The 26,387-nt window shown below is 41.3% G+C and overlaps 1 protein-coding gene across 1 annotated transcript; it reads left to right on the forward strand.

The window, feature by feature from the left end:
* Window positions 1-153: 153 nt before the first annotated feature.
* NDUFA9 (NADH:ubiquinone oxidoreductase subunit A9) lies at window positions 154-26,184 on the forward strand. Its single transcript, XM_030538654.1, has 12 exons — window positions 154-260; window positions 8,442-8,606; window positions 9,597-9,694; window positions 9,892-9,983; window positions 13,806-13,947; window positions 15,960-16,062; window positions 16,731-16,798; window positions 16,928-17,004; window positions 21,408-21,503; window positions 22,785-22,851; window positions 24,852-24,867; window positions 25,920-26,184. Exons 1-12 carry the CDS (start codon window positions 203-205, stop codon window positions 26,075-26,077), a joined length of 1,140 nt encoding a protein of 379 aa, XP_030394514.1. The 5' UTR covers window positions 154-202; the 3' UTR covers window positions 26,078-26,184.
* The last annotated feature ends 203 nt before the right edge of the window (window positions 26,185-26,387 follow it).

Here is a 26,387-nt window from a genome sequence, read left to right on the forward strand (position 1 = left end):
AACAACCCTGCCCTGACCCTGCTGCGTCTCCCCTCCCCCTCTCCCGCCCCGGGCTCCACGCTCCGTCGCTGCTGCCCCTCCCATCGGCGCATGCGCATCTGGGAGGTAACTCCGTTCCTCTCCCCTCCCCAGCCGGTGGCGGAGGGAGGAAGCTTGTCCCCGCGGAGGACCCGTTGGCCGCGGGGGCTTGTGGGAGAGGAAGATGGCGGCGGCTGGCTGCTTTCGGGCTGCCCGTAGTCTCCTGCTGCTACCAAGGGCAGGTGAGTGTCACCGCCGCGGCGCCCCTCCCCCCCGAGGCAGCCCGGCCTCGCTCGCCCGCCCTCGGCGCGCGCTGCCCGTTGGGTTGGCCCCTGTGCTCGCGCTGCGGGGCCACGCCCGGAAACGAGCGATGGGCACCGAGCTCCTGCTCCCTCGGCTGCCGCTGAGTGGCCGCGCGACCTCGGGGCGCGTCATGCCCCAGGAGCGGGGCTGGGGCAGCTCCCGGAGACGCTGCTGCTAATCGCTGGCCGCGGAAACCCGCCCGGCTGGGAACAGCGGCTGCGCTGCCTGGGGCACCGGGAGTGGCAGCCGGTGCTGCAGAGACGCAGGGCGGCCGAGGTAGTCGCTTCTGTGGGCGGGAGAAGCTTTCGGGCCAGGCAGAACCCTTTGTCATGGCTGGAAAAGGAGCTCCCGGGATCGCAGCGAAGTGCAAGGAGGGGCAGATTGTTTGGCATAGGTAGTTAGAACTGATTGCAAGGAACCATTCAAGGTAGAGTGGCCTGCTGACCCCCCTGTGGTCATAGGACAAAAAGGGTTAGTGGGTTGCAGATTGTTGTAATAAGCCATAAATCCAGTGTGTCTGTTCAGTCCATATGGTGTGAAAGCTTCTCACTGGCAGAAGTTGGTCTAATAAAAGCCATTACCTCACCCACCTTGTGTCTCTAATATCCTGAGACGGACAAGCCTATAACTACACTGCATAGCTGGTGATACAGACACGGAGGTAGTGCTTGGTCATACTAATACACTTCTTGAAAAGTCCACATTAAATAAGATGAATGATGTTTTGGAGATAATACTAAAGAGTTGCTTGGAGCCCCAAGCTGTTGCATAAACTGCTTATGTCTAGCACTACCTCTGCGCTTTCTCCACTCCACCAAGCTCAGCATCCCAGACATCTCTTTCTGCATCCCACTTCATAAGAGCGTAATCTGTCCACGGGTCTATCTCACCTGCCGGCATTTTGTCCTCAAAATAATTCTACAGAGCACTAGGATTACAGTTTTGAGAACTCTTTAAATTTACAAATCATTACAGTAATTATCATGATTTCAGTGTTTTGCTCCAGCTCCCCAGTTAATAGAGTTCAGTGTAAGATCTGTCTTGATATTAGATGTACTGCATTGGATTGGCCCTAGCTATTTCAGGGTATGTCTAGTGCCATAATTGCTACAGAAGTACAGCTGCAACAGTGTAGATAGACACTTACTACAGTGACAGAAGTGTATTTTTGTTGCTATATTTAATCTACCTCTCGGAGAGGTGATTGCTATGTTAGTGGAAGAATTCTTCCATCAATCTAGTTGCAGCTACAGTGGGGATTAGGTCAATCTAACTACATCGCACAGGGCATGATGTTTTCCAGGGCAGTGTAGCCAGGTAGACCTAAATTTTAGGTATAGAGCAAGTGTGAGACAGTGCTTCTCCTTACCCTAACCTGCACAGAAGCTGTGTTACACTGGACATATGTGCTAGTCTATGCTGCAGTAGCTATATTGGCAAAGCTCCCTAGTAGAGAGAGAACTTATGCTGACAAAAGGAATACCTTTACCAATATAGGCCAGGTCTACACTGCAAACTTAAATCAGTATAACTGTCACTCAGTAGTGTGAACCTAACCCCTAGTGTACACAGTGCTATGTCCTGTCAGCATAACTACCACCCCTTGCAGAGGTGGATTAACTACACAGATGAGAGAAGCTCTCCCATCGGTGTGGTAGCATCTTCACTAAAGCGCTACAATCGTGCCACTGCTGTGCTATGCATGTAGACAAGTCCGTAGTTAAGGCATCTCCCCATGGGCAGCCAGTGACCTGGCCTTTTAGGGAGGCTAGCTCGTGGCCCCTCCTCTTGTGCCCAAGGCCCTGCCCCTCCTCTCCTTTTACCCCTTGCCTTGCGAGAGACCAGAGCATCCCCACTGCGGGCCCCAGCACCGGGCGCTGAGGCCCCAGCCCCAGCGTACCAGGCGCCTGCATCCCCAGCCCGGCTGCGCCAGGTGGCACAGCCTCAGCACCAGCTGCACTGAGTCCCTGCGAGAGGCTGGTCAGCCAGCTTGTGCCAGGCAGGGCAGGATGCTGGGAACCGAAGGAAGGTGCCTGGCCTGGGGGTGAAGCATGAGAGGGGCCATACTTGGCTGTTTGGGGAGGCACAGCCTATCCCTGCCTATCATACCTGCCGCCCATGCATCTCCCTGAAAAACATACTGTATAGTAGCAAAAGTTACTGGTATAAACTGTGTCTACATGGGAGGTTTTGTCATGCTTGTCTCTTTCACCAACAGAAGTTGGTCTAATAAAAGAGATTACCTTGCCAACTTGTTTCTGTAATGTATGTCAGTTAGGGATGGATTTTTTTCACATTCCTAAACTGACATAGAGTTTGCAGTGTAGACCTGGCCTATGAAACTATTAATCATTGGGTAGGAAATGGGGAGAATAGGGGCATGATTGCAGGACTGAATTTACACAGGCACTGGATTAAACTTGGATTTTTTCATGTAAGACGGATTGGCAACCTTTCAGAAGTGGTGTGCCGAGTCTTCATTTATTCATTCTAATTTAAGGTTTCTCGTGCCAGTAATCCATTTTAATGTTTTTATAAGGTCTCTTTTTGTAAGTCTATATTATATAACTAAACTATTGTTGTATGTAAAGTAAACAAGGTTTTTAAAACGTTAAATAAGCTTCATTTAAAATTAAATTAAAATGCAGATCTTATCAGTTTAATGCAGTGGTTCTTAACCTGGGGTGCACGCACCCCTTTGGGGTGTGAGATGCCCTTTCTGGGGGTGCAAGACATGCGAGATATTTTTAGAAGGTAAATCATCGAAAACACAAATTAAGCACAAGCACATAAGTACAACTACTTTGTTTCATCAAGCCTATGTATTTATTAACATATTTTTTTAACGATTACTGTAATATACAAACAAAGTTTTCAAGTTTTTAAGCTAATTGTAGTGTAATTTTTGGCTGGGAGCAGAGCCCTGGGCTGGTTGCTGGTATCCCAGGCTGGCAGGAGGGCTGAGCAGGGCCGGAGGCCCGGACCCCGGGTGGCAGGGGGCCGGGCAGCTGGAGCCCCAGACCAGCAGCGAGGTGAAAGGGGCCAGCGGCTGGTATCCCAGGCCCTGCTCAGCCCGCTGCTGGCTGGGGGGTTCCGTTCACTCAGGCCGGGAGCAAGCTGAGCGGGGCCGGCAGCTGGGACCCCGTCTGGCAGCAGCGTGCCAGTAAAAATAGGCTCACGTGCCGCAGCTTGCCAACCCCTGCTGTAAGAGATTAAAAATAGATTTTACTGTGTTCAGTACTCATCTCTTTGATATAGCTTTCTTTCAATAAGTTCAGTGTGCACCAATCAAGTTGGTTATTCCACAGGCTGGGAATAGCTTTTCCCTCTTATTTTTTAAATATTTGCGTGGTTGTCATATGCTAAAGTCACATGGAGCATTATAAAATGATAAATGGCATGAAAAATTAATGATTAAAATTTAATTCCTTCACCATAAGCAGTGTTCTGGAGGTAGTGTGGTATATAGAGAATGCAACCATGTAATTTAATTAAATGTAGCGTAAAAGCCATTTTGATAAGCTGCAGCAAGGGTGGTCAGAGCACAGGCCTGGGAATTAAGGTTCTGGTTCTATTCCTGGCGCTGCCACAGATTTTCTGTGTGATCTTGGCCAAATCCCAAGGAGATAAAGAACTTCAGTTTATTTCAAAGGGATCTGAAAATACTCAGCACCTCAGATAATCTGGACCTATGTTTCTCAAGGTTTGCAACTGAAACCTTTCCTGGGCAACTCTTTTGAGCATTTAACACTTTACATTTAAAAAAAAAAAAGCCTTTTCTGGAGACAGATGATACTTCCTTGCTTCTTTGGGTGTTGTAAAATTTAGTCAAGCAGGGCTTTTAAAGTCAAATTAGTGACAAATAGGAAACTCCCCAGTCAGTGAAAAGTCTTATGCCATCAAGTTCTACAGTGTGTAAACTTTCTTAAAAGTCTAAAAAATCTCCAAAGGAACTAATTCTACTAGTGACTTAAATTGGAGCAGCAACACTTTTAGGCCATGTTACTCTTAACATTGCAAACATAGCTTTCTAAATGTGACCGAATGTAGAGCTATCTTCCTAACTTTGCAGTTACAATAGCTCTGGCAAGCGGCAGAGTAAAATTAACAAACCCGGTTTCACTGTTGTAATTCGTAACACATTGGGCAGTGATAACATTGTCAAAATCTATGTCGATCTAATGCTGCCTCAGAAAATTACAGGTAGCAGCAAAAACAGGCAATGGAGCTATTTTGAAAGAGAAGGAAGACTTAAAAGGAGACTGGGGAAGGGCAGTGTAACAGAACAACTCCTCCCGAAAGCATCAGAAGGTTTCCGGAGGTGTAACAGAAGGGAGCAAGAATGGAGAGAGACGTATTTCTTTCCGTCAACCAAAGAATCAACGTTTCAAATTGATGAAATAGCAGATCTTTACAGAGAAGATGGAATCCCTGAGCAGGGTCCAGGATCACAGTTCTAGCAGCTGAGAGATCGAGACTCTTACCAGAGTATTGCCTCTGGATCTTTTCTCATCATTTATTTGTATTAGAACTTAGGAACCCTCGTCATTGACCAGGATCCCATTGTGCTAGACCAGGCCTGCACAACATGCGGCCCGGAGGCCGCATGCGGCCCTCGTGGACTCACTGTGCGGCCCGCGGGGGGTGAGTAGGTGGGCTCATTGCGCATCCCGCGGGGGGTGAGTAGGCAAGCGGCGGGTGAGGGAAGGGGGCTGAAGAGGTGGGCGGGCAGTGGTGTGGGCTGAGGAGGCAAGCTGGGGGAAGGGGGCTGAGGAGGCGGGTGGGCAGTGGCGGGAGGTGAGTAGGCGAGCCGGGGGTAGGTGGGGGGCTGAGGAGGCAAGTGAGGAGTCAGTGGCTGACCTGTTCTACTGATCTGGTCTGGCTCCCCTCCCCTCTCCAAGGGTTGCAGCTATCTGGAGGTGCCTGCCTTCCACACCTTCCTCATTCACACCTCATTCCTTCAACAGGGCAATTGGGGGAAGAGCTTGTTCTATTTCTAGCAAAAAGAGATTTTTCTTTTAATTATACTACCTTAGGGGTCTGCTGTAACATATTACCAAGGTTTAATACTGCTATTTCAGTGGGGCAGTGCTGGGGAAGGAGGGTTTGTTTCTGTGGGGAGGGTGCTGCGGGGGGGGGAGGGGAGTATTTCAGGGGAGCTGGGTGGCGGTGGGGGGGGGTGTTATTTTGGGGGGGGCTTGGCGGCGCTTGAGGGGGGTGGTTCAGCGGGGCCAGGGAAGTTCGGCCCTCAGCTGTTTTCTTTGGAGTAATATGTCCCTCGCTACTTTACGAGTTGTGCAGGCCTGTGCTAGACAGAACAAAAAGATGCCCCCTACTTCATAGACTTCGCTGTCCGAGAAGACGACGAGAACAGATGGATACAGACATAGATGAGGGAGTACAAGAAAACAACGAGACAGTGTTGGTCAGCATGATAGGCAGTGGTATCAGTGCAACATCAGCCTAACGTCAGATTTTTTTGTAGGTATCATGGAAAATGAGAGTTTTGTAGAGAGATTTGAAGGAAGATAATGAGGTAGCTTTGTGGATGTTTACTGATATATTGTTAGTGAACCTTTTGCCCCATCTTTCGTGTTAGCTTCTGGACACTAGATTTAATCATCTGTCCAGCAATGCACATTTTTCTAATTCTGTTCATACCTGTCTAAGGTAATGTTGCTTTTGGGAAGATGTGTTGTGACCGAAACTCTCCTGCTGTTGTAATACAACTAGCGGTACTGGTACTGTATGTGTATATTATATATACTGTTTTCACATTAAAACTTGAAACATTTAAGGTTGAAAGAGTATTTTCAGAAGAGTCCAGCTAACTACTCAAAAGCAATTGCTTTCTTTACAAAAATTATTTACCGCTTCAAAATGCCCCAAATGTTGGATACTTTAAAATGAAGTTAAACTATCCATCCAATTCTCTACCACAACATAATTCTGGATCACACACTATTCACCTAACTTCACTTGTATCACCTAGCCTACTTTAACCGTTGCTCCTTGCTTTGTTCTATAAAGGAAAAAAGATTGTTGGAGGTATACTGTTAAAGTTAAATATTGATAGGAATATAGTCCTAGCCCTTATTAATTTGTGAGTTCTGTACATTCTCACAGAGGAAATGAATTGGTTGAGTAGAATACTATTTTTTTATGAATAAATGTTTAGTGTTACGAAGTATATTATTAATAAGGAGGTGTGTGTAGACTTTGCAAAATTGACTAACAGCTAATGTTTTCTGTAGTAAGCAATAACATAGAGTGTAATACACTATATAGAAATGAATTCCTTGAGTAGGAAAAGAGATTCTATAATTTCCTAGTAATTCTTTTTTACCTTTGTGTATATCTTTGTAGATTTTAGGGGGCAACTTTATTAAAGTAGACTCAGAGATGTAAATCAGGTGGGATAATAGTGAGTGTTGAAGGATGGTCATGATGAACTGTCAGATTCCTCAAATGTTGATTTTGAGCGATTCTAATGTTTAGGTTTTTTAAAAAATGTTAAATGTTTGTGTTAAAGTGTAATTGATGACGACATTAACTGAACTCTTTGCAACTGAGCTCTTTAACAAATTCTTTAGTTTGTGAATTTCCCATTTTTTTTAATAAGTCCTAATCGTTTAACTTGCATTGGCATGTAAGGCCCACAAGAGGGTAGTCTTGCACTGTTAGACCTTAAGGTGCTGCAGTCTTTAGCAAGTCCATGGGAAGTATGGAAGTTATACTTGCATGAGACAAGGGAAACAAGGAGGATGATTTCCTATCAGGATCTGGCTAGTTAGGTGTACAATCGTTACTTCAGTACAGTGGAAGGGAAGAGGTTTTTATATCTAGAAAATGATAAGCATTTGAAGTTAAAAGTTTCTGCTTTCCCCTGTCTACATCCATGCCTGCCCATGGTCTACACCACCACCCCTTCAACCCCCTCTGCCCTGTTAGTCTTCTACTCCTGTCCTACTCACACATCTCCCAGATATTCCAGGAGCAGGTAACATAATTCATTACCACCCAGTCCATTTCCCCTCATGTCCGTTCCCATATGCCTGCGCCAGCACATCTACTCCCACCCCTCATTTCCTAGCATGTATCCCAGTGCCCAGTGGCAAATCAGTTTATATTTATTAATTTTGATTCTTATACATGTGAAAACAGCTTTGTGCTTTCTCCCATGCTGCCTCTCATGCTTGGGTGGAACTTCCCATAAATATCTGCAAAGCAACCTCATCATTGTCCTCCAAATCCCTTCTTCAAATTGTCCTTTGCCATGAAGCCTGCAAAAAGCTCGACAACTGTTAGGTTGATGGTGTACTGATATCATTGGCTACCATGATGACCAATGCTGTCTCATTGTTTCCTTGCCCTTCCTTGTCTATATGCCTGTATCCATCTGTTATTTTATGTCTTATACATAGATTGTAATCTCTTAGAGACAGGGACCATCTTATGTTTGTACGGTACCTAACACAATTGAGTTCTTGGCCTTGATTAGGTCTCCTAGATGCTATGGTAATACAAGTAAGACATAACAGGCTTTAGCTACAGATAAAGAAAAAGAAGAGAGAGGAAAGAAAATATTGCATCTTGCTACGTTATAGCACGTACAGCTGAACAGAGCACTTCTTCATCCTGTTCTATTGTATAGATGGGAGCAAAAAGACCTTTAATTAAAAGTGTATTATAAACAGTATAGCAAAGTGATTAGTTTCCCCTTGTTGCCTGGATTGAGGAGGAAGAACATTTCCTTTCCTCAGGATCCCTACCTTGTGTTTGTCGGTATCAGTGCCTTAATGATGTTTTAGTTAACCCCTTTCCCTCTCTTATCTTGCTGTGGTGTTTATATTATGCCTTTGTAATCCCCCCACAATCCTCTCTCACTCTGATCCTGTACTCAAACCCACTCCTTTTTTGACTTTTCCAAACTTGTATCTTACCCTAGTATGTAGTATGGGCAATTTCAGGGGGGACTGGTTTCTTTGGAGGGAAATAAAAGGAGGTGGTTATAAAATCAGGGTTTTATTGGAAAGCTAACTTCAACTTTATCTGTGGAGTGAAAATAATAACTCTTGCAGTGACTTCATGTGCTCTCTCCTTTTGACTGTGTATTTCAGGCTCTGGCATTCCTGCCTCAGTGTCTCCTGTACTGCAGCAGCATCGTCATGTACATTATACTGTGATCCCCCATGGAAGAAGCGGGCGTTCCTCCGTTAGCGGCATTGTGGCAACTGTCTTTGGGGCCACAGGATTTCTGGGACGATATGTTGTCAACCGCCTGGGTAATGTTTCCTGAGAATAACATTCAGCAGTTCAGATGCTTGTCTAAACTATCCACATCTTTTTAGTCTACAAAGATGGGCAGAAAATATCCTGAGCACTGGAGGTTAGAAATTGACTCAGTGTGGGATTGTTTTCTATGGTACATTCCTAATGTTTGTCTAATGTTGTAGTCCTAAGAAATGAAAACTGGCCTATTTTTGCAAGATTTCTGGTTTTGATCCAGGTTCAGAAGATTCTGAACACATTTTAAAATAATGGGGATAGTGGTTGAAGGGGAGTTACCTTTTGTTTGAACTCCTAAAATCCACTTCTAGGTTTAAGTGAAGCTTCTAGTCAGTTCTTATGTTTTCAACATTAATAATATTTCTTAAGAACAAATTCTCTTAAATAAATAGTGATGAGACCTTGTGTTTAGTTGCATAATAAAAACATTTTTGCAGCAGTATTTTTTATTTAGAATTTTGCTCTGACCCTTTAAAGTTGTCATTTACAATTTGAAATGTCAAATAATATTTGCAATTTTCCCCCAACTTTTAAAAAAATTATATTAATCACAATGCAAATCATAAATCTCCTTAGATGTAATGCACTTTTTTGTGCTAGTCAGTCATATCATTGTAATACACACACATGTATGTGGCATATTATTAAACAGAATTATTCTTTTGCGGGCAGTTTACAGAAGTCAACTTATTATAAAGTTACAGGGTTTGATCCATGTGGCATCCATAACTGGTATAAGAATTCTTAAAATAGGCTATTGAGAATTGTAACTTATTTGTACAATACCTCTAGATCCTCAGATGCGCAAAAGTCATTGTTAGTCTGATCACAAAAGTTATCTGTGGAATCCAGTTATTTGAGGTCATCTATTGAGTTTTTACTTTATGCAGTTAAAAAGAAATTATTGTACTTTAACAGCAGCATTTCCTTTAATATTTATATAATAGTTTGATTTAAATCAAGAAATACTGGTTTGAACATTTTAGGGCGTATTGGATCCCAGATAATCATACCCCATCGCTGCGATCAGTATGAGCTCATGTATCTTCGACCTATGGGTGACCTGGGGCAAATTCTGTTCTTGGTGAGTCTTTTGGCTTTGACTTTAGCAATAGTATTGCTTTTGATTTATGCTAGGAAGCCAATGGTTATCGTTTGTGAAGTAAGCCACAGAGTTCCATCTGTTTAAATTGTATATGGAAGTTATGTGAAAGAACTTCCTTTGATTACACCTGTTTGGACATTATCTCATATCCTTCCTGTTTGGTGTTATGGTTACAGGAATGGGACTCTAGAGACAAAAACTCTACCCGAAGAGCCGTGGAACACAGCAATGTGGTCATTAATCTTGTTGGACAAGAATGGGAAACAAAGTAATTTTCTTGTTTGTCTCTCTGTATGGATAGATTCATAACAGGTATTGGGTATTTTAACAACATAATTAGCACAGAATGTATGGTACATGATCACTTTGGGATTATCTTCCCTATATATAAAGAGACAAGACTGAAATCTTGTGTGTCACAGTTCTTCTGTGTGACCGAAGGGATAACTGGGGTCTTGAGTGTGAGCAGGAGCTATCTTTTATGTTCTTTCCATAGTTAGAGTTTTGCTCATTTGCATGAGTTTTGCTCCATTATAAAGAGTTGAATTTACTGCTTTCTCAATCAATCATAATGTATGTTGATTTGCTGAACTAATATTATGCCATTAATGTGTACAAATTTTTGTGGATTTACATTTGTAGTGGAAAAATGTTCATAGAACTTGTAGCAAATGGAGACCCTAGAATTCTGACTAAACACAGCCACTTTGATGCAGGATTGAATTTTGGCCTAATATAAATTCTGGCCAAGCATTTCCTATTCATGTATAGACCTTAATAAATGAGAATAGCTAGTGGAGAGTTCCCTAAATCTATGAATGAATTTGTCAGTTCTATGGGATTTTGTCATGAACACCTTGGGATTTTGTCATGGACACCTTATTAGCTTCAGAAGCAGTATGCTTCTTTTTATACTGCTAATTTATTAACAGACATGAAATTTAGAATAAATCGTGAAACTCATAAAAAACTAAAGCTTGTTTTAGATTGAAAGAAATACCTGTGATAGTCTCCAATAGTTTTATTTGTAATCATGACTACTTCAAGTTTCTGTAGGCCCTGTTTATACACTGTGACAAAGTTCCTCCTCTACCTTGGTGGGTCCTGTGCTTATTGGCAGATTTGCTCACCTCGGTGATCTTCCCCACAGTCTGGATCAACTCCTCCTGTGTCTGATCAGGAATTAGGAGGTTTGGGGGGAACCCGAGCCCGCCCTCTACTCTGGGTTCCAACCCAGGGCCCTGTGGATTGCAGCTGTCTATAGTGCCTCTTCTAACAGCTGCGTGACAGCTGCAACTCCCTGGGCTACTTCCCCATGGCCTCCTCCAAACACCTTCTTTATCCTCACCACAGGAACTTCCTCCTGGTGTCTGATAACACTTGTACTCCTTAGTCCTCCAGCAGCACACCCTCTCACTCTCAGCTCCTAGTGCCTCTTGCTCCCAGCTCCTCACATGCACTTCCTCTCCTCTGGCTTCCCCCCCGCCCCCCTGACTGGAGTGAGCTCCTTTTTAAACCCAGGTGCCCTGATTAGCCGGCCTTGATTGGCTGCAGGTGATCTAATCAGCCTGTCTGCTTGAATTGGTTCTAGCAGGTTCCTGATTACTCTAGTACAGCCCCTGCTCTGGTCACTCAGGGAACAGAGAACTACTCATCCAGTGACCAGTATATTTGCCCTCTACCAGACTCCTGCACCCCACTGGTCTGTGTCTGTCACAACACACAACCCAAACTAAAGCTCAGCTCTTTATCAAGATTAGTTGGGACTTGCATCCATATGTAAAACTTTTTTGTGTATGTCATCAAGGACAAAAAAAAGGGCAGCATAAGTTTTAATTTGTTACAACATGGTTCCCTAATGTAATATAACATGTTTTCTTTGTGTTCACACTGCAAAGAAACAAATGTTATGACATGGACATTCCCAATTGTGGCCAAAAAATATTTGTGAATTAGAGACTAAAGCAGTATGCCTTCATAAGCAAGCATATGCTTCAACTTACACCTGACTATTCAAACAGAACATGTAACTTTCAGGAGGGAACCTGCTTGACAGACTCATTTGATGATCACAGTTAGTTTATAGAGGCCCTGCTTTTTTTCTTTTCTGTCTGGTAGATGCCATTTTACTTACTTCTACTCTAGTAGATGCTTTTTTAGCCTTCCATTACATCATTTGAATCTACCGAATGCTCACTGGCTTTAAAAAATGACTTGCTCTGTGTATCAAACAAGGTCCATGTTATTTGATATGCATTTCTAAGACCTTGGTTTGTATATTACTAGTTATATCTAAAACATCAGATTTGTGTTCACTATCTCTAAAGTCTGAATACAGTAGCTTTGAACTCTTTATTGTTGATTTGGGAGACAAAAAATTGATCCTGGAATAAATTTAAATGCGGTGCCTGTCTGTGTGTGTGAGGGGAAGGAGAGGGAAGTGTGTGTAGACTTGCCACTGGGATTACCTATATCCTTCACATTATATTCTCCATATGCTCATTTAAAACACCTTTGTCTGTCCCATATAGAAACCTTGCTTTATCTAGAGGGAAGGTTGTCTGGTTATTGAAGTAACACCTTTCACAGGACTAAACTGTAACAAAAATTCAGCTTCTGTGCTGTAGCTCAACCAGAAGATAGGCCTTGATGCAGGAACCCACTTGATGAAATTCTATGGACTGTCTTATGCAAGAGGTCAGACTACATGATCATAATGATCCCTCCTGGCCCTAAATACTTGTGAACCACATAAGCAGGAAGAAAAACAGTGAGATTCCTTTTATGGCTAACCTCCGTTACTGAGCCTTTCATTAAATACTTGCCTTTCTGCATAGTATTAGTATCCGATCTCATCTGGGATCCCATATTGTTTAATCCCTGTATAATTCTAGAAGATGCTGTTCATTCTTATTTTGTGTTTCTAGTATATGCATTTTTGCAACCAGAGCAAGAGTAACATTTCCAGGAACTTTCCAGGATTAGAATAACTCTGGAATGCTCAAAAATTAAGACATCAATGAGATCTGTGGAGTTGGGGTGACAGATTACAATAGCAGCATTGGACTTAAACTTCTACTATCCAAAGACAGGTGTAGATAAGCTGGGGGTCCTTCCAGGGATCATGTATAGGCAAGAGAAGTCAACTCCCTCCTTTTTCAGTTTCTGGCCAGTGGTAGTCTGTTGGGATTTCTACAGGTTATTATATCTCTACTGTGCTGTGGGGACCTGTTTTTTTTGTATAAGACTCAGTCTAGGAGGTATCTGATAAATTTGAAACTCCTCCCCCAAGCCTTTCTGGGTGCTGAATGTGAGAAGGAACATCCTCTGTTCCATCCACCGTATTCAAGCGCCTCTTCACTTCTCTGAGGTGATCACTGCTGTTCTGCCCCTTTCAGTTTTCTGGCTTCCACAAGAACAGATTCGTTTCAGAGCCTCAGTTCTTATGTTCTGCTTCCCATTGAATAGCTCCAATTCCTGCTTCTGAAGCTGTTTGGAGTTTTCCCAAGCAAAAACACTATGAAATTTATTTGATTCTTGTCAGTTTCGTGCTGCTTGCAATGTTTTGAATAGATGATGTGAAAACTGGCAAGACCAGTCAGATTTCACAAGGCTGAAACTTGAAAAAACTGAGCAACAGTTAGAAGCACTGAAACTGATAGTTTTCAGGAAGATTACACATTACATTGGTTTACAGTCTTAACATGTGGCTTACAGGTAACCTGAAAAAAGGGCTACAAGCATACTTTTTATTTCTGAAAAGTTTAGCTTCTGCTGAAATTGATAGCATTTGCCTGGAAAAATTTCCTGCTTGCCAGACAAGCAGATGAGTGAATTTTTCAAGCTGCGCTTTAGTCTAACTAGAGACAAGGTAAAACCACAAAGTACAGTTGCTTTGGTGCAGTATTCTGCCATGTTTTAATTGTTTGTGTCTTTAATATGCAAAGAGTCCCTTAATTTAAGGACATTTTTCTAACAATAGCATCATAATGCGCTTCTGAAATCTGGTCAGGAAACATGTGATAGGAACCAGATAACAGGCTCGGTTGTTCTTAAGATTCTTAAAGTAACGTTTATTTTCTTATTTTAGAAACTTCAGTTTTGAAGATGAATTTGTAAATATTCCTAGAGAGATTGCCCAAGTAACCAGGGAATCTGGAGTAGAAAAACTCATTCACATCTCTCACCTGAATGCTGACATGAAAAGTCCTTCCAAATACCTTAGGAATAAAGTGAGTCTGAGTTCAGTCTGTATTGTATTCAGAAGACTGAAAAGTTTTGCCAGATCCATTTCAAGAGATTACTCTAGGAACTGTGTCCACTTAGTTATATTTTCCCTGGTTGGGAGCAGTTCCTAAAATGTAGTCTCCTTACACCATTAGACACAGTGCGCCTGGGCCTGGGCCCAGTGCAGTGTGCCCTTCAGTGTGTGTACAGACCCACCTAGCTCTCCATACGCATTTCTAGGGGGAAAAAGTAATCTTTGATCTAATCTGGTTTACCCCAATGTCCTCAAGCATCCCCTGCATCTAGTACCATTCTCATTAAGAGGAGGGAGGTGTCTTGGTCAGCAAAAATGAGTCGATATTTGGGAACAGGCCTAACGACCGGTGGTGGTGTGGCATATGAGTGGGGTAAGTGGGTAGTGGGAATGAAGAAATGGGGGGCAAGAGTATAGAAAGGCTTCAAAATTGCTATCTTTTGTTTTGGGATTACAGCAGATAGGCTGTCTTGCACCACAATTGTCAATACAGTCAAATCTCGCAGTAACGCGCCCAGCTATAACGCGAAATCTCATATAACGCGATCATAGATTGGCTCCCCTTTAAGGCATAATACAGTACTGTACCAGTAGTCCCCAACACCATGGTAGGGGAGAGAAGCTGCAGCCCCGCACCTGCTGGGCACAGAACTCCGAGGCTGCGGGCACTGGTGCTCTCTGTGCCCAGCAGGCACGGGGCCGCAGCTTCTCTCTGGCTTCTCCGGGGCTGCGGGCGCTGGTGCTCTCTGTCCTTGGCAGGTGCAGGGCTGCGGCTTCTTTCCGGCTTCAAGAGGAGACGCAACTCCTCGCCTGCCGGGGACAGAGAACTTCGGGGCTGCAGGCGCCAGTGCTCTCTGTCCCCGGCAGGTGCGGGTCCGCAGCTCCTCTTGAAGCCAGAGATAAGCTGTGACCCCGCACTTGCCGGGGACAGAGAGCACCGGCGCCTGCAGCCCCAGAGTTTTCTGTCCCCGGCAGGCGGAGGGCCGCGGCTCCTCTCCCTTGCTGGGCACTAGGCGGTGCACATCAATGCACCATGTTGGGGACCACTGACAAACTGACTGGTTTGAAACCCTGCTATACCACTACCCTGCATTTAGCGCGATGGAAGTTTTTGGACCCCAAACATCGTGTTATAGCGGGGTTTCACTATACTAGTGTTTAATCTCTTTTCCTTAATAGGAAATACCATTTTTTTTTGCTTTCTTTTTTCAGATGGCTTCTGACTCATTTTTGGTTATGTAGGCCTCAGTGAACTCACCAGACTTTCACAGTGTCAAAGCAAAATTTTAAAATGGGGGCCAAATCATATTAGGACAATTTTTAAAAATGAGTTATAGCCCTGGTTTCTAACTAGGCTAGAATATAGTTCGGCCTTGTCAACATAGGCCTGCCAAATGTTGGAAAACATTTCAGCTGCAACCAAGTTTAAACTGTAGTCAAGCAGAGTTTTTCAACTCATTTGTTTTGATGGCAAAGTGGGGGCCTGTGACTCACCTGATTTATTCTGAACCCTGCATGTGGGGAATGTGAAATGTGCTGAGGCCAAGCTATTTCTTAAACTCCTTTGCTTTATATATTTATCTTATCACTAAGGAGGCAGTGATGTACGGAACCTACATCTGAGTCTCATTAAAGAAATGTTGATAGTGCTTTTGTGGGTTGCCCTGAGAACTGCACATTGCTATAACTCTGTGCATATCAAAGACCAAATGGTCTGGATGGAAATAATGTTGAGATGTTATTGCCAGAGTTAGTTCATGGAATATTTTAGTCAAGTATTGTTACATGAATGATGCGATAATACTTTGTATATCAGTGTTTCTCAACAATCCAATCTGTGGACCGGTGCTGGTCCTGAGAACACAGTTTAGGAAGGCAGCAAGCTGGTCCCTGGTATCAAAAAGGCTGAGAAACACCTAGCCTGTTTAGAGTAGATCACATTAATGAGAAGTTGTTTGGTTTGTTTATATCAATTTAATGCAGGCTGTTGGAGAGAGGGTAGTGAGGGAGGAATTTCCAGACGCTATCATTATGAAGCCCGCTGAGATTTTTGGAAGAGAGGACCGTTTTTTCAATTATTATGCAAGTATGTATTACATTAAAACAATATGCAATCTATATAACTAACCCTGGAGGCTGTAGACGTAGGGAATAAATAATTTGCCTTCTCAAGGGGACAAGCATGCTTGTTCTGCAAAGCTCCTGTACTTTAAGTCATCTATATCATGTAAATAAAACTGAACCTCATGTTTAAGATCATGACCTATGGGGATTAGGAAAGAATATTCAGTGTCTACTCTGAAAAGTGACTTTATAGTGTTGGACTTCATGTTTTTATCTGGAGTGTTTTAGACACTGTCTGCTTATTTTATCTAATTGCCAGTGCTGGAATGCAACAGTTAAGCTGGGTTCTCTTTCTGGCTCATGCATCATCAAGAATAAAGATTCTGCAACTGTCATTTATTTAGCAATTCTGATGCTGATATGTGAGCCAGAATAGAATCCAGGTCCCTCTCCCAAGGTTGTATGGGTTCTGCACTGCTAATTGCAGTAAAAGGTAATAAACATTTTAGACTGTGGTTGAATAAGACTGTTTACGAACTTTTTAAACATAGTACCTTTCCATAGTAGCTCAGCACTGTGTAGTTGAATTTTGGCTCTTCTGCCTTGCTCTGAAACATCATGTGTTGGTTATTGCCCAATGCCCCGAGTTACTGATTACATTCTTAAGTAACTCATTGTCTCCTTTACCAGATATGCGTTCCTTTGGTGGTGTGCCACTTATTGCTCTGGGCAAGAAAACAGAGAAGCAACCTGTATATGTAGGTATTTTAAAAAAATAAAAAAGGGCAAAACAAAACTTGTTTTCAAACCATGTGTAGAAAATGTATAATTGCTTTTCTAAAGTTATTTTAAAAATATTTTTAAACTAATATAAATATTTCTCTTAGGTTGTTGATGTAGCCAAGGCAATTATTAGTGCAATTAAGGATCCTGATGCTAAAGGAAAAACATATGCCTTGACTGGGTAGGTTACTCATCTGATTCTAATTAACTGTAGTGATTCTGTGTGGTGCCTTTTTTCACATATTATTAAGCCCCTTCATTTTCAGTTTAAACCAATTTTTACTGAAAAATTCTCAGATTTTACAAAAAGCAATATTCACTTTTTTCTGATTTTTCACCCTACTTTTCTATAATTCAGATATATAAAAATAACTTGTTTTATTAGGAAAATACAATATATTGCATGAAATAGATGTATTATGATAATACATTAGTCCGTGTGTATATGCAAAGCTACCTGTCAGAGTAAGGCTATGTACTAGTCAAGAAGATACACACAATAAACAAACAGATCCACACACTCTGAAGTGTGCGCGCATCTGAACATACTGATGAATCTCACATACACCTTTCAAGCTGTTAGCAGGTAATGATTTAAAGATCTGACCTACTAAAATGGGAAGAAAATGAAAATCTGTATCAGAATACATTTCAGAACACAAGGAACTGTTCGGAATTCAAAACAAAACCAAACACCACAGGAGAAAGGGATGAAGTTGATTGTATGCGCTGTAAACGGTGTGGCCCAGTTATTAAATGTAAATATTTATAGGCCAATAGTTCTAAGTCTACAGTAGTAAACTGTTTATTCAAATGAAAAGTTTTAGTGGGGATTAGAAAGATATTTTCTTAATCTCAGAGATGGCATTATGTTTTGAGTTCTGTTTTAGTTCTGCAGAAAACCACATTGATAAACAGAATTCAAAGCATTAATCTACTGAATATTTCCCCCCTTCCGTCCACCAAAATAAACCCCCATATTTACCCAGAAAAACTATTAATAGTTTTTTGCACTGATTTTAACTTGTTTTTGTTGTTATAGTGAACATTGATAAATTCCCAGGAAAAAATAAATAAAAACTAAAAATGAAGGGTCCTACATATTATGCAGTAAATTCTGTTTCCTCATTGTGTTATGCATGCTGTTTTAGCTGGAATAAATTCCATCTCCGTTGTTTGAAAAAATAATAATAAAAAACACAGACTTGAGCCATGAGTGTTAATATTCTGGTAACCCCAATTAGGGCTCCATTGTATTTATTGTTGTGTACATATTCGGAGAAATAGGCAGTCCTGCTTGTAGAGCTCACAATCTAACTAGACAAGATAGATAAAGCATGTAGGAAAGGGATACAACATACAGGCAGATGGTTAGTGTTTAACACATGACATTCTGTTCTGGGTTTTCTTTTTTTTGTCTAATATTGTGAACATCAACACAGGGAACAGTTCTTATAAACACTGATTTTTATTATATAGGATTTAGTAGCATATGTGCTGTCATGATATTCTATAAAGGAAGTGAGAGAGAAGTAAGCTTAAAGAAATTTGTATGCATTATTTCAGTAGCATGGAGAGAACTGTCAGCCAGTTCCCTGAAGAACATAATTGAACATCTTACTGTAAATTTAGAAATCTGTTTGTCAGTTACACCTCCCTTATTCCACATTAACAAGTGTATCTCTGTTAGTTAAGAGCCCCATTTAGATGTTTTCATGAAGTAGAAACAGCTCACTTAAAATCTTTATTTTTGGTAATTCTGATTTATAATACCTGGTATTTAAGATAAAGTAGTAATACAAGGTAGAGGCAAAAACTAAAGGAGAAATCCCACTGACTTTGGTGAAAGCCTCTGATGTAGACCCTTAGATTTGGAGAGAATTATGGAACAACTCTGTAGGGACACTCAGAACCAGATTGGGTAGCAACTCAGTGGTCTAAGCACAAAAATTCCAGGGTAGAATAGGATATCAGCAAACTCCCAAGAGCCAAATTTTGCTCTGACTTCCACATTTCAATGATGTAATATGGGGTCAAAGCACAATTAGGTCTAGTTAGTATACGACGCGAGAGATGCATTTGACTACATCATGAAGAGGAATGGTAGCTAAGTAGTCAAGTTACAAAGTGCTTCTAAAAAAACCTCCACACAATTATCTATAATATAGTAGCCTGGGACTTGGATTGTAAAAACCTTATCTGTGACTTTATAACTTTTCTGTATTCATTAGTTTATCATATTGTCACTATGGTAGCCCTCCAGTTTCATATGCAGTGGATACTGGTGGTCAGTCTTTCCCTCTTGTGATGTCACTGTCCTCAGCACTGTAACTAAGCTCTCAAACACAGGGCTCCTAGAAGGAGCTGTTGTGGCAGATGTGCTTCATGCTGTCTGTCCAGAACCAGACATTACTCACTCTTCCTGAAGAGTACACTATGAAATCTTTCTCAAAAAAATGGCAAAGCAATAGAAAGAAGCAAGTAATTGGCTAAAGGTGCAAATAATGATAATGGGGGTTTTAAGGAAACTGGAAAAGTTGACTTATGTTAGTTTTTAACTAATTAGAGACGAGGATGTTAAGAATGCAAGAAACTCATTACAAACCTTAAGAATGAATTGATTTATTTGTTTTTTGTTTCACATTTGGTAATATTAGATTTCAGGAGAATTTGACATTACTTATTTGTTTTAATTTCACGTTTTATCAAGAGAATAGAATTTAATGTGGCTTTATAAGAATGAAGTATTAAAGGGGCACTGTCAATTTGAAGTCTGTCAACGTTTTCAATTCTGGGTGCCTAAAGTTGGGCTCATAAATACATATTTAGGCACCTAAATATAGGTGGCTTGATTTTTCAAAGGTGCTGAGATCCACAAATCCCATTGTAGTCAATAGAAACTGCTGGTTCTCAGCACCACAGAAAATCAGGCCACCTACATTTAGGTGGCTCCTAACTCTGCATTTAGATATCTGACTCTAGGCACACAAATTAGAAAATATTTGACCTAGTCAGTTTAAAAAAAAAAAAAAAAGTTAAAGGTCTTGCTGTGCTATCCTTGCTCTGGTGCCCCTGAAAACTTTTGTGGTTTTACGATTTTACTTTTCATATTCTTTAAGAAAATGGAATTACACAATTATTAAACTTTGCTCTTCCTTCCCAAGAGCTTGTCAGTTGTGGGCACGAGTTCTGATACATGGAAACACAAAATTTTCCCATCAGAACCATGGCTTGTCAAACTGAAGTTTGTTCACCTCTCTGAGTCAGTTGTCCCAACCTGCAGTTTCATGGCCATCTGCACAGATGTAATGTGTGTAGTTTAACAAGCTCACCTGCTGGTCACCATAATCCTGGCACTGTCTGATCCTTCTGTGTTTACAGCTGGATCTGAAATCCCACTTTCCCCTGGAAACTAAATATGAAAATGCCACTAAGTATTACTTCTGGAATGCCCGACTGTATAATAGTTACAATAGTCATATCGGGGCTTGTGGGTCATCAAGGCCACTGGTTGCTAGCTGAGAATTCCCAATAAATCCTTCAGAGACCAAAGCTATTGGCATGTTCAATGCTCCTTTGATCATGACCTCCATGACAACATTATGAGGATTCAAACAGACTGTGTGACATATCACATAACTCAGTAATAAAGGGCTGCCATGGGTAGTCGTGAAGATTTGGCAACAGAGTTCTGACAAATTCTTATATGGTCCAAGAGAAATTCGCTATTAGGCTTAGCCTTTGTCCTGACAGTTTAGTACTCCTGTTAGGTAAAACTTGCAAAACCAAATCAAGAACCAGGCAGGAGAGTGGGAACTCCAATAATTTGTTTTCTTCTTAATCTGTCACAACTGTGTGTGGAACTAGCGTCCAACCTGATAAGCAGGAAAATGACACTCCAGTGCTAAAGGTATTAGCCCTGGAGTGGATGGGATTTTTTTTTCTGGGAGGTTTTCTTTATTTCTACCACTCTGCCTTCTCACTGATAGGCAGTGTCTTCCAGATAATAGGTAAATTCTTGGTCCAGAGGTGTTCTGGTGGCCCCTGATCTCTCCCCTGTTAGAGCTGGATACCATCCCCTTTTCCTTGGCAAAGTCTTCTATTTGGAGTCCTACTTCAAAACAAGATGTTGGTGAATCTAAATAAAATCCACTAATTCCTGGCCTCCTTCCAGGGCAAGATGGATAGAAGTCTGAGCGTTAGGATACTGCAAGTCCAGTTCAGTCACAACACTGAAAATGTTGTACCTAGGTTTAATAAGGCCATATTTAAATGTGGTAAGCTCATTGAAGGCAATAGACTTAGACCTGGGGGATGAATCTGGTTGGTATCACTAAGCTCATAAAATCTATTGTGTCCTCACGCTCTGTATATGATGCTTGTACGTTTTACTGACCTCACTGCTTGCTGTTTCAAACAACACAGTTTTCTCTTGAGCCATTAAATTTCCCTTAATGCTGCCCTCTGGCAACAAGAGTGAAAAATCATTTAGATTGAAGAAAAGGAGATGTTGCTATGTTTACTTGAATATTTACAAAAGGAGGCATGAAACAGCATCATTTAACTGGTACCCTTTTTTTGCAGACCTCATCGATACCTTCTTTATGACTTGGTAGACTATCTGTATGCGACTGCCCATAGATACTATCTCCCATACCCACTCCCACGTCCTCTCTACCAGTAAGTAGAATTATTTCTTGGCTTAGAAATTGCCGCCCGTCAAGTGGGTAGAAGCATGAATTAAAGTAACTGAGTATTTGCATTGGTCTTTAAATTTTACTATAGGATAACTGCAAGGGATGTAATAAGAGGTCGATGTAGACTGAATTTCCTAAAATACTCATTAGTTATTTTAGTTCTTGTGCTCAGCCAAAAATCCACCCATTAGGCCGTACTGCAATTAAGTATGCAGTTATTGTAGTCTTAAGGTAACTCTTCGCTGTGCATGCTCACTATGCAATTATTAAATGGTCTCATTTTTGCTAAATCAAAACTAACCAAAGGTGTCCAGATCTGCTGTGTGTTCAGTCATTCAGTGGCAAAATGAATCCACTTACATTAGCACTGCAGAGACAGCATAGCAATGAGGGAGTGAACTGGATTTTTTTCTAGCCTTGCGTATTGTCAGCAGAACTGTTAAGTAAATCAGCAACACCAAATTTTGCCCTTTTACTTCTGGAGACCATGGGATCGTATAAGGATAACAGAAGGCAGAAATTGGCTTACAGAATCATGACTATTGGATGATAATGCATTAACCAGAAAAAAACATCTTGGATCTTAGATTCCAGGCTTGGTTTGCAGGGCTAGCAGTTAGAAAACCCACCTGTTCACTTAAACTGATCAAATCTGATGTTGAGGCATTGAGCAAAAATAAACATTGAGTTACATCACCCTACTGCCATTTTCAATCATTTTTTAAAGACTAAAACTGCACTTTTTATAATATGGAAATTATATATGCAGATAGCTCCAAACTACATCCCCTGGCTTGCACATCCATTAAATTGCTGCTGTCAGCAAGCATGCTTTAGCCTTAGAGGCTTTGAATTGCACCACTTGAGTGGTGAGATTATTGCCTATGCCTTCCAAGGAGCAAAGCTTGAAAAAGAGACATACTAGTCCCTCTAGTTTGAAAAGTGGGGATACAAATGAGCATTTATTAAATGTGGATTTTTATCTCCCTCCCCCATTCCACACACACACACATCATTTCCCTGGGGGTGGGAGATGGAATAATGTCATAGCGATCATTTTAGTAATCAGAACCATAATTGAGAATTTGCTGAAACCTTAACATTCCTAACTATGCACTAATGGAATTTCCAGCTAGGAAAATGAAATATGGAACAGAAAATGCTAATTGCTTGGGTAGTCTGAATATTCCTGCCTGTCTGAATTGCCTTCTGTGTATCTGTATTATGACAATACTCACGTTTGCACCTTTTTTCATGGTTACAGTTTATTTGCAAGATTCTTTGAGATTAGTCCATTTGAACCATGGACAACGAGAGACAAAGTGGATCGGGTAGGTCTGGGGCAGCACAGTTAATCTTTTCAGTGGGGAAGTGTTATGAATGTTTCTTAGCAATCCAAGGAGTAATGAAACATGATGTCCTTGCAGATTGTGTATTGCAGTTTTTCAATCTGTTCCACAAATAGAATTTGGTGTGTTAGAGTCTCATTAACAGAATGTATAAACCCTGCAAACATTCTCAGACTGTTCTTGGAGACAAAAATCTCTTTATGGAGAGGTTAAGATTTCAGAGTTCTCCTTTACTGACTTCAGATATCCTCATGGGATACATAACATAGTTGCTGCAGCTACTGTACCCCATGAATTCCCACTTACTTTTACCTGTCCAGGCCTGTTGGATGATGTGGGAGTTGACTGCAAAGGGATGCATACCTGAAGCAGCCTGGAGGTTCCTCTGGTTTAGTCTGGCAGCTATTTAATGGAAAATCAAGGCCAGCTGGGTTTGGCACATTTCTCTTAAACATGTAAGGAAGGAGCCAGGCTGACTGACAACTGAATTGTTGACAGTAACCTGGAAAGAGAAACCTTTTTGCTTAAGTGTCAGAGGAAGGGGTGGCTGGGAAGAGAGAACTATTGTAAATAGATATCTGGCATGCAGCTGACTGTTATCTGTTGGAAAGTTTACCTGTTTTTGTGCAGTGAGTGAGGATTTTTTTCCTAGTTTTATACGCACTTAAATAAATCACAAGTGCCTTCCCTTGAAGCACAGTTAAGCATACATAGCTATCTTCTGCAGGATTTTTGTTTTACTAGGGTAGGCAGAAGGGAATTTGGTTTAATATCCTATCCAGATGATGACACCTTTAACAACTCAAGGTGAAATCTCAGCTTTGGGTATGACTGAAGTCCTAATTTAACACTGGAATCCGTGATCTTCTGACCACTAAGCAAAAGTGTTACCTCTTGACATTTATCCATAACTTTTCATAGTTGCTTTTAATTTGGTTTTAGCTGTGTGGTTCTTGCCAAACCTTGTTTCAGTTAAAAAGAACAGGAGTACTTGTGGCACTGTAGAGACTAACAAATTTATTTTAGCATGAGCTTTCTGTGAAAATATGGGTATTAGCCAATATTAACATATCAGAGCCTTGCTATTCGATGGGTAAGGTTAGCAAAAATGCAGTCATACCTCCTAATGTCAGTACCTGATGTAATTTTTTCCAAAAGTTATTGGTGATATTCCACAAATCTTTGCATAAATGGAGTTATTTAGATAATCTTTCACTAAGGTAGGGCAGCAGTAGTCTGTCTGAACATAATGTGGCCATCACTTTTAATTGGACGCAGCATGGTCTGCAGGACATGGCACTGGACTGAGTCGAGAGACCCAGGTTCTGTCCTCAGATCTGCTCACTGTGTGACCTTGGGCATGTCACTTGTGCTTCAGTTTCCACTTCTGTGAAATAGAAACATCTCATCTCCTTGGTAAAGCACTTTGAGATCCCTTGTGAAAAGTGCTATGTAAGAGCTTCTTATTTATTTGTGAGTTAGTCCAGGGCATATTGCAAATACTTGACCCTCTTTCCTTGCTCTGCCGCCCTAGAGAAAGTTGCCCTCAATTGGTCTGTTGTGATCATAACAATGCAGCTCATAGGCACATTACCTTCAGCTGCTTGCAAGCCTTTGTTGTTGGATCACAGTGGGATACCCACAGTACTAAGGTTCTCAAGGGTTGCAATGTTCTAAACCAAAACTAGCAAAATCCAGCTGTCTTCCTGCTCTAAGGTGAGTGGCTGCCACAGTCAAGATCAAACAGTTTGATAATGCAGTTGCTGGAGCACACAGCAGAGAAGCAGAGGAAGTGTTTTTAATGGAGGGTTCAAAGCTGTGGTGTAGCAGAAATGAGGATAAAATGCTGCTGATGTGCAGCTAAACAAGATGAACATAAATAGCATAAACAAAGATGTGTTGAGGTTTTGTTGGTGCAAGGACATGGTGCAAATGCTGATCTCAGGAATCCAGAATCAAATTTTAATTACCTCATTTTAAAGAGCTTTCATAGCAAAGGTAGCAAATTTTCTTCATTAAAAACTGCAATTTTTCTAAAGTTATAACAGTTCTTCTAAAATTACAATTTTAGCCATATATATGTGGCTTTGAAGTTCAAGCTCAGTTGTAATGTCTGAAATGGAAGAGGTTATGGAATATGCTCTCAAGGTCCTATCACTTGAGCCATTTTAAAATTGGACTTGAACCAAAACATTGGGAAATATACAGTAAGGAACAATCTTGCACTATCTACCAGAGGCGGAGCTAGATGAGTGAATATATCTTTGTATGATAGAATCTGTACAGGACTGCAAACTGAATAAAGCAGCCCATCACAGTTGTTAATTCAGTGTAAGTTTTCTGACAAACTGCTAGAGAAGTAATTTCAGTCCAGCTATGTGCTTGTGAATGCAAGGGCAGCATTAATTCTTTGCAGGTGGTGCACAGTAAACTTCCCATTAATATATGGAAGACAAGGGAGGGAGTAAAGAAATGCAGTGCATTTGCTTGTCTCCTCTGTACCCTAATATAAATCTGCAACTCCTGTTGAAGCTAATTCAGGACACAAATGTACATGACTTCTTTGGATCAGACCTGCCTGCAGGCTCTCCTCCACCACCAAACACACACATTGTGATCAGAGATCTGGAGGTGGCATGTAGTTACCTGATCCCTAAGCAATAGCTGCACAGTGCCCTGTAATCCATTGTAAGATCCAGCAGTGCCTTGTATTGGAGCGTTATTTCTCCTGGGAAAGATCTTATGCCAGCAGCCTGCACTAATGTAAAGAGAACTTTGCAAATAGTTGAAGTAGACTCTCCCAGGATCTGCAGTGATGCTATGGCATTGCATTTAGACTTACTTAAATTGTTTCTATTCCTAGTATTCCATACCGGTTTTTCCAGAGAACGAAAGGCAAACTCAGTTATAAGTACATAGTATTTAGTACATTAAGGATTAGATTTACTGTAATAGCTGAGTAACTGTACATATATAGCTGTAGTCTCTGCTATGCTTATTCATACTTTTTTTTTTTTTTTTTTTTTTTTTTTTTAATTTAAATAAAAAAGACATGAAGTTCCCTGATCTTCCTGGGTTGGAGGACCTGGGCATTCAACCAACTCCTGTAGAACTAAAAGCAATTGAAGTTCTGCGCCGTCACCGCAAATATCGCTGGCTGGACGCTGAGCTGGATGACACAAAACCATCAAAGACTATTCCCATCTAACAGTGGCAAAGGTGGCTTCCAGTGCTTTTCAGACTGCCTTTTTGCTGACCTACTTTGTTTGGAGAATTCTGTACATACTGAATAAAATCCTTACGTTGATCATGAAAGCGTTATTTCAGCCGCATCATCATTTCCATTCAAGTTTTTAATCATGGGGGAAAAAAGTCTCGATGTCTGTAATTCTCTTTTTTTTAAAGCTCATCTAATTCATACTGCATGATGTTGCTCAGTTTGTGATCATTAAATGTTTTAGTTCATGGGAGCCTAAACAATACAGTTCAGTTCCTTTTTCCTATCTCAAAACCACTGT

The sequence above is a fragment of the Gopherus evgoodei genome, chromosome 1 (genome assembly GCF_007399415.2).
Source record: "Gopherus evgoodei ecotype Sinaloan lineage chromosome 1, rGopEvg1_v1.p, whole genome shotgun sequence".
Classification (NCBI taxonomy): Eukaryota; Metazoa; Chordata; order Testudines; family Testudinidae; genus Gopherus; species Gopherus evgoodei.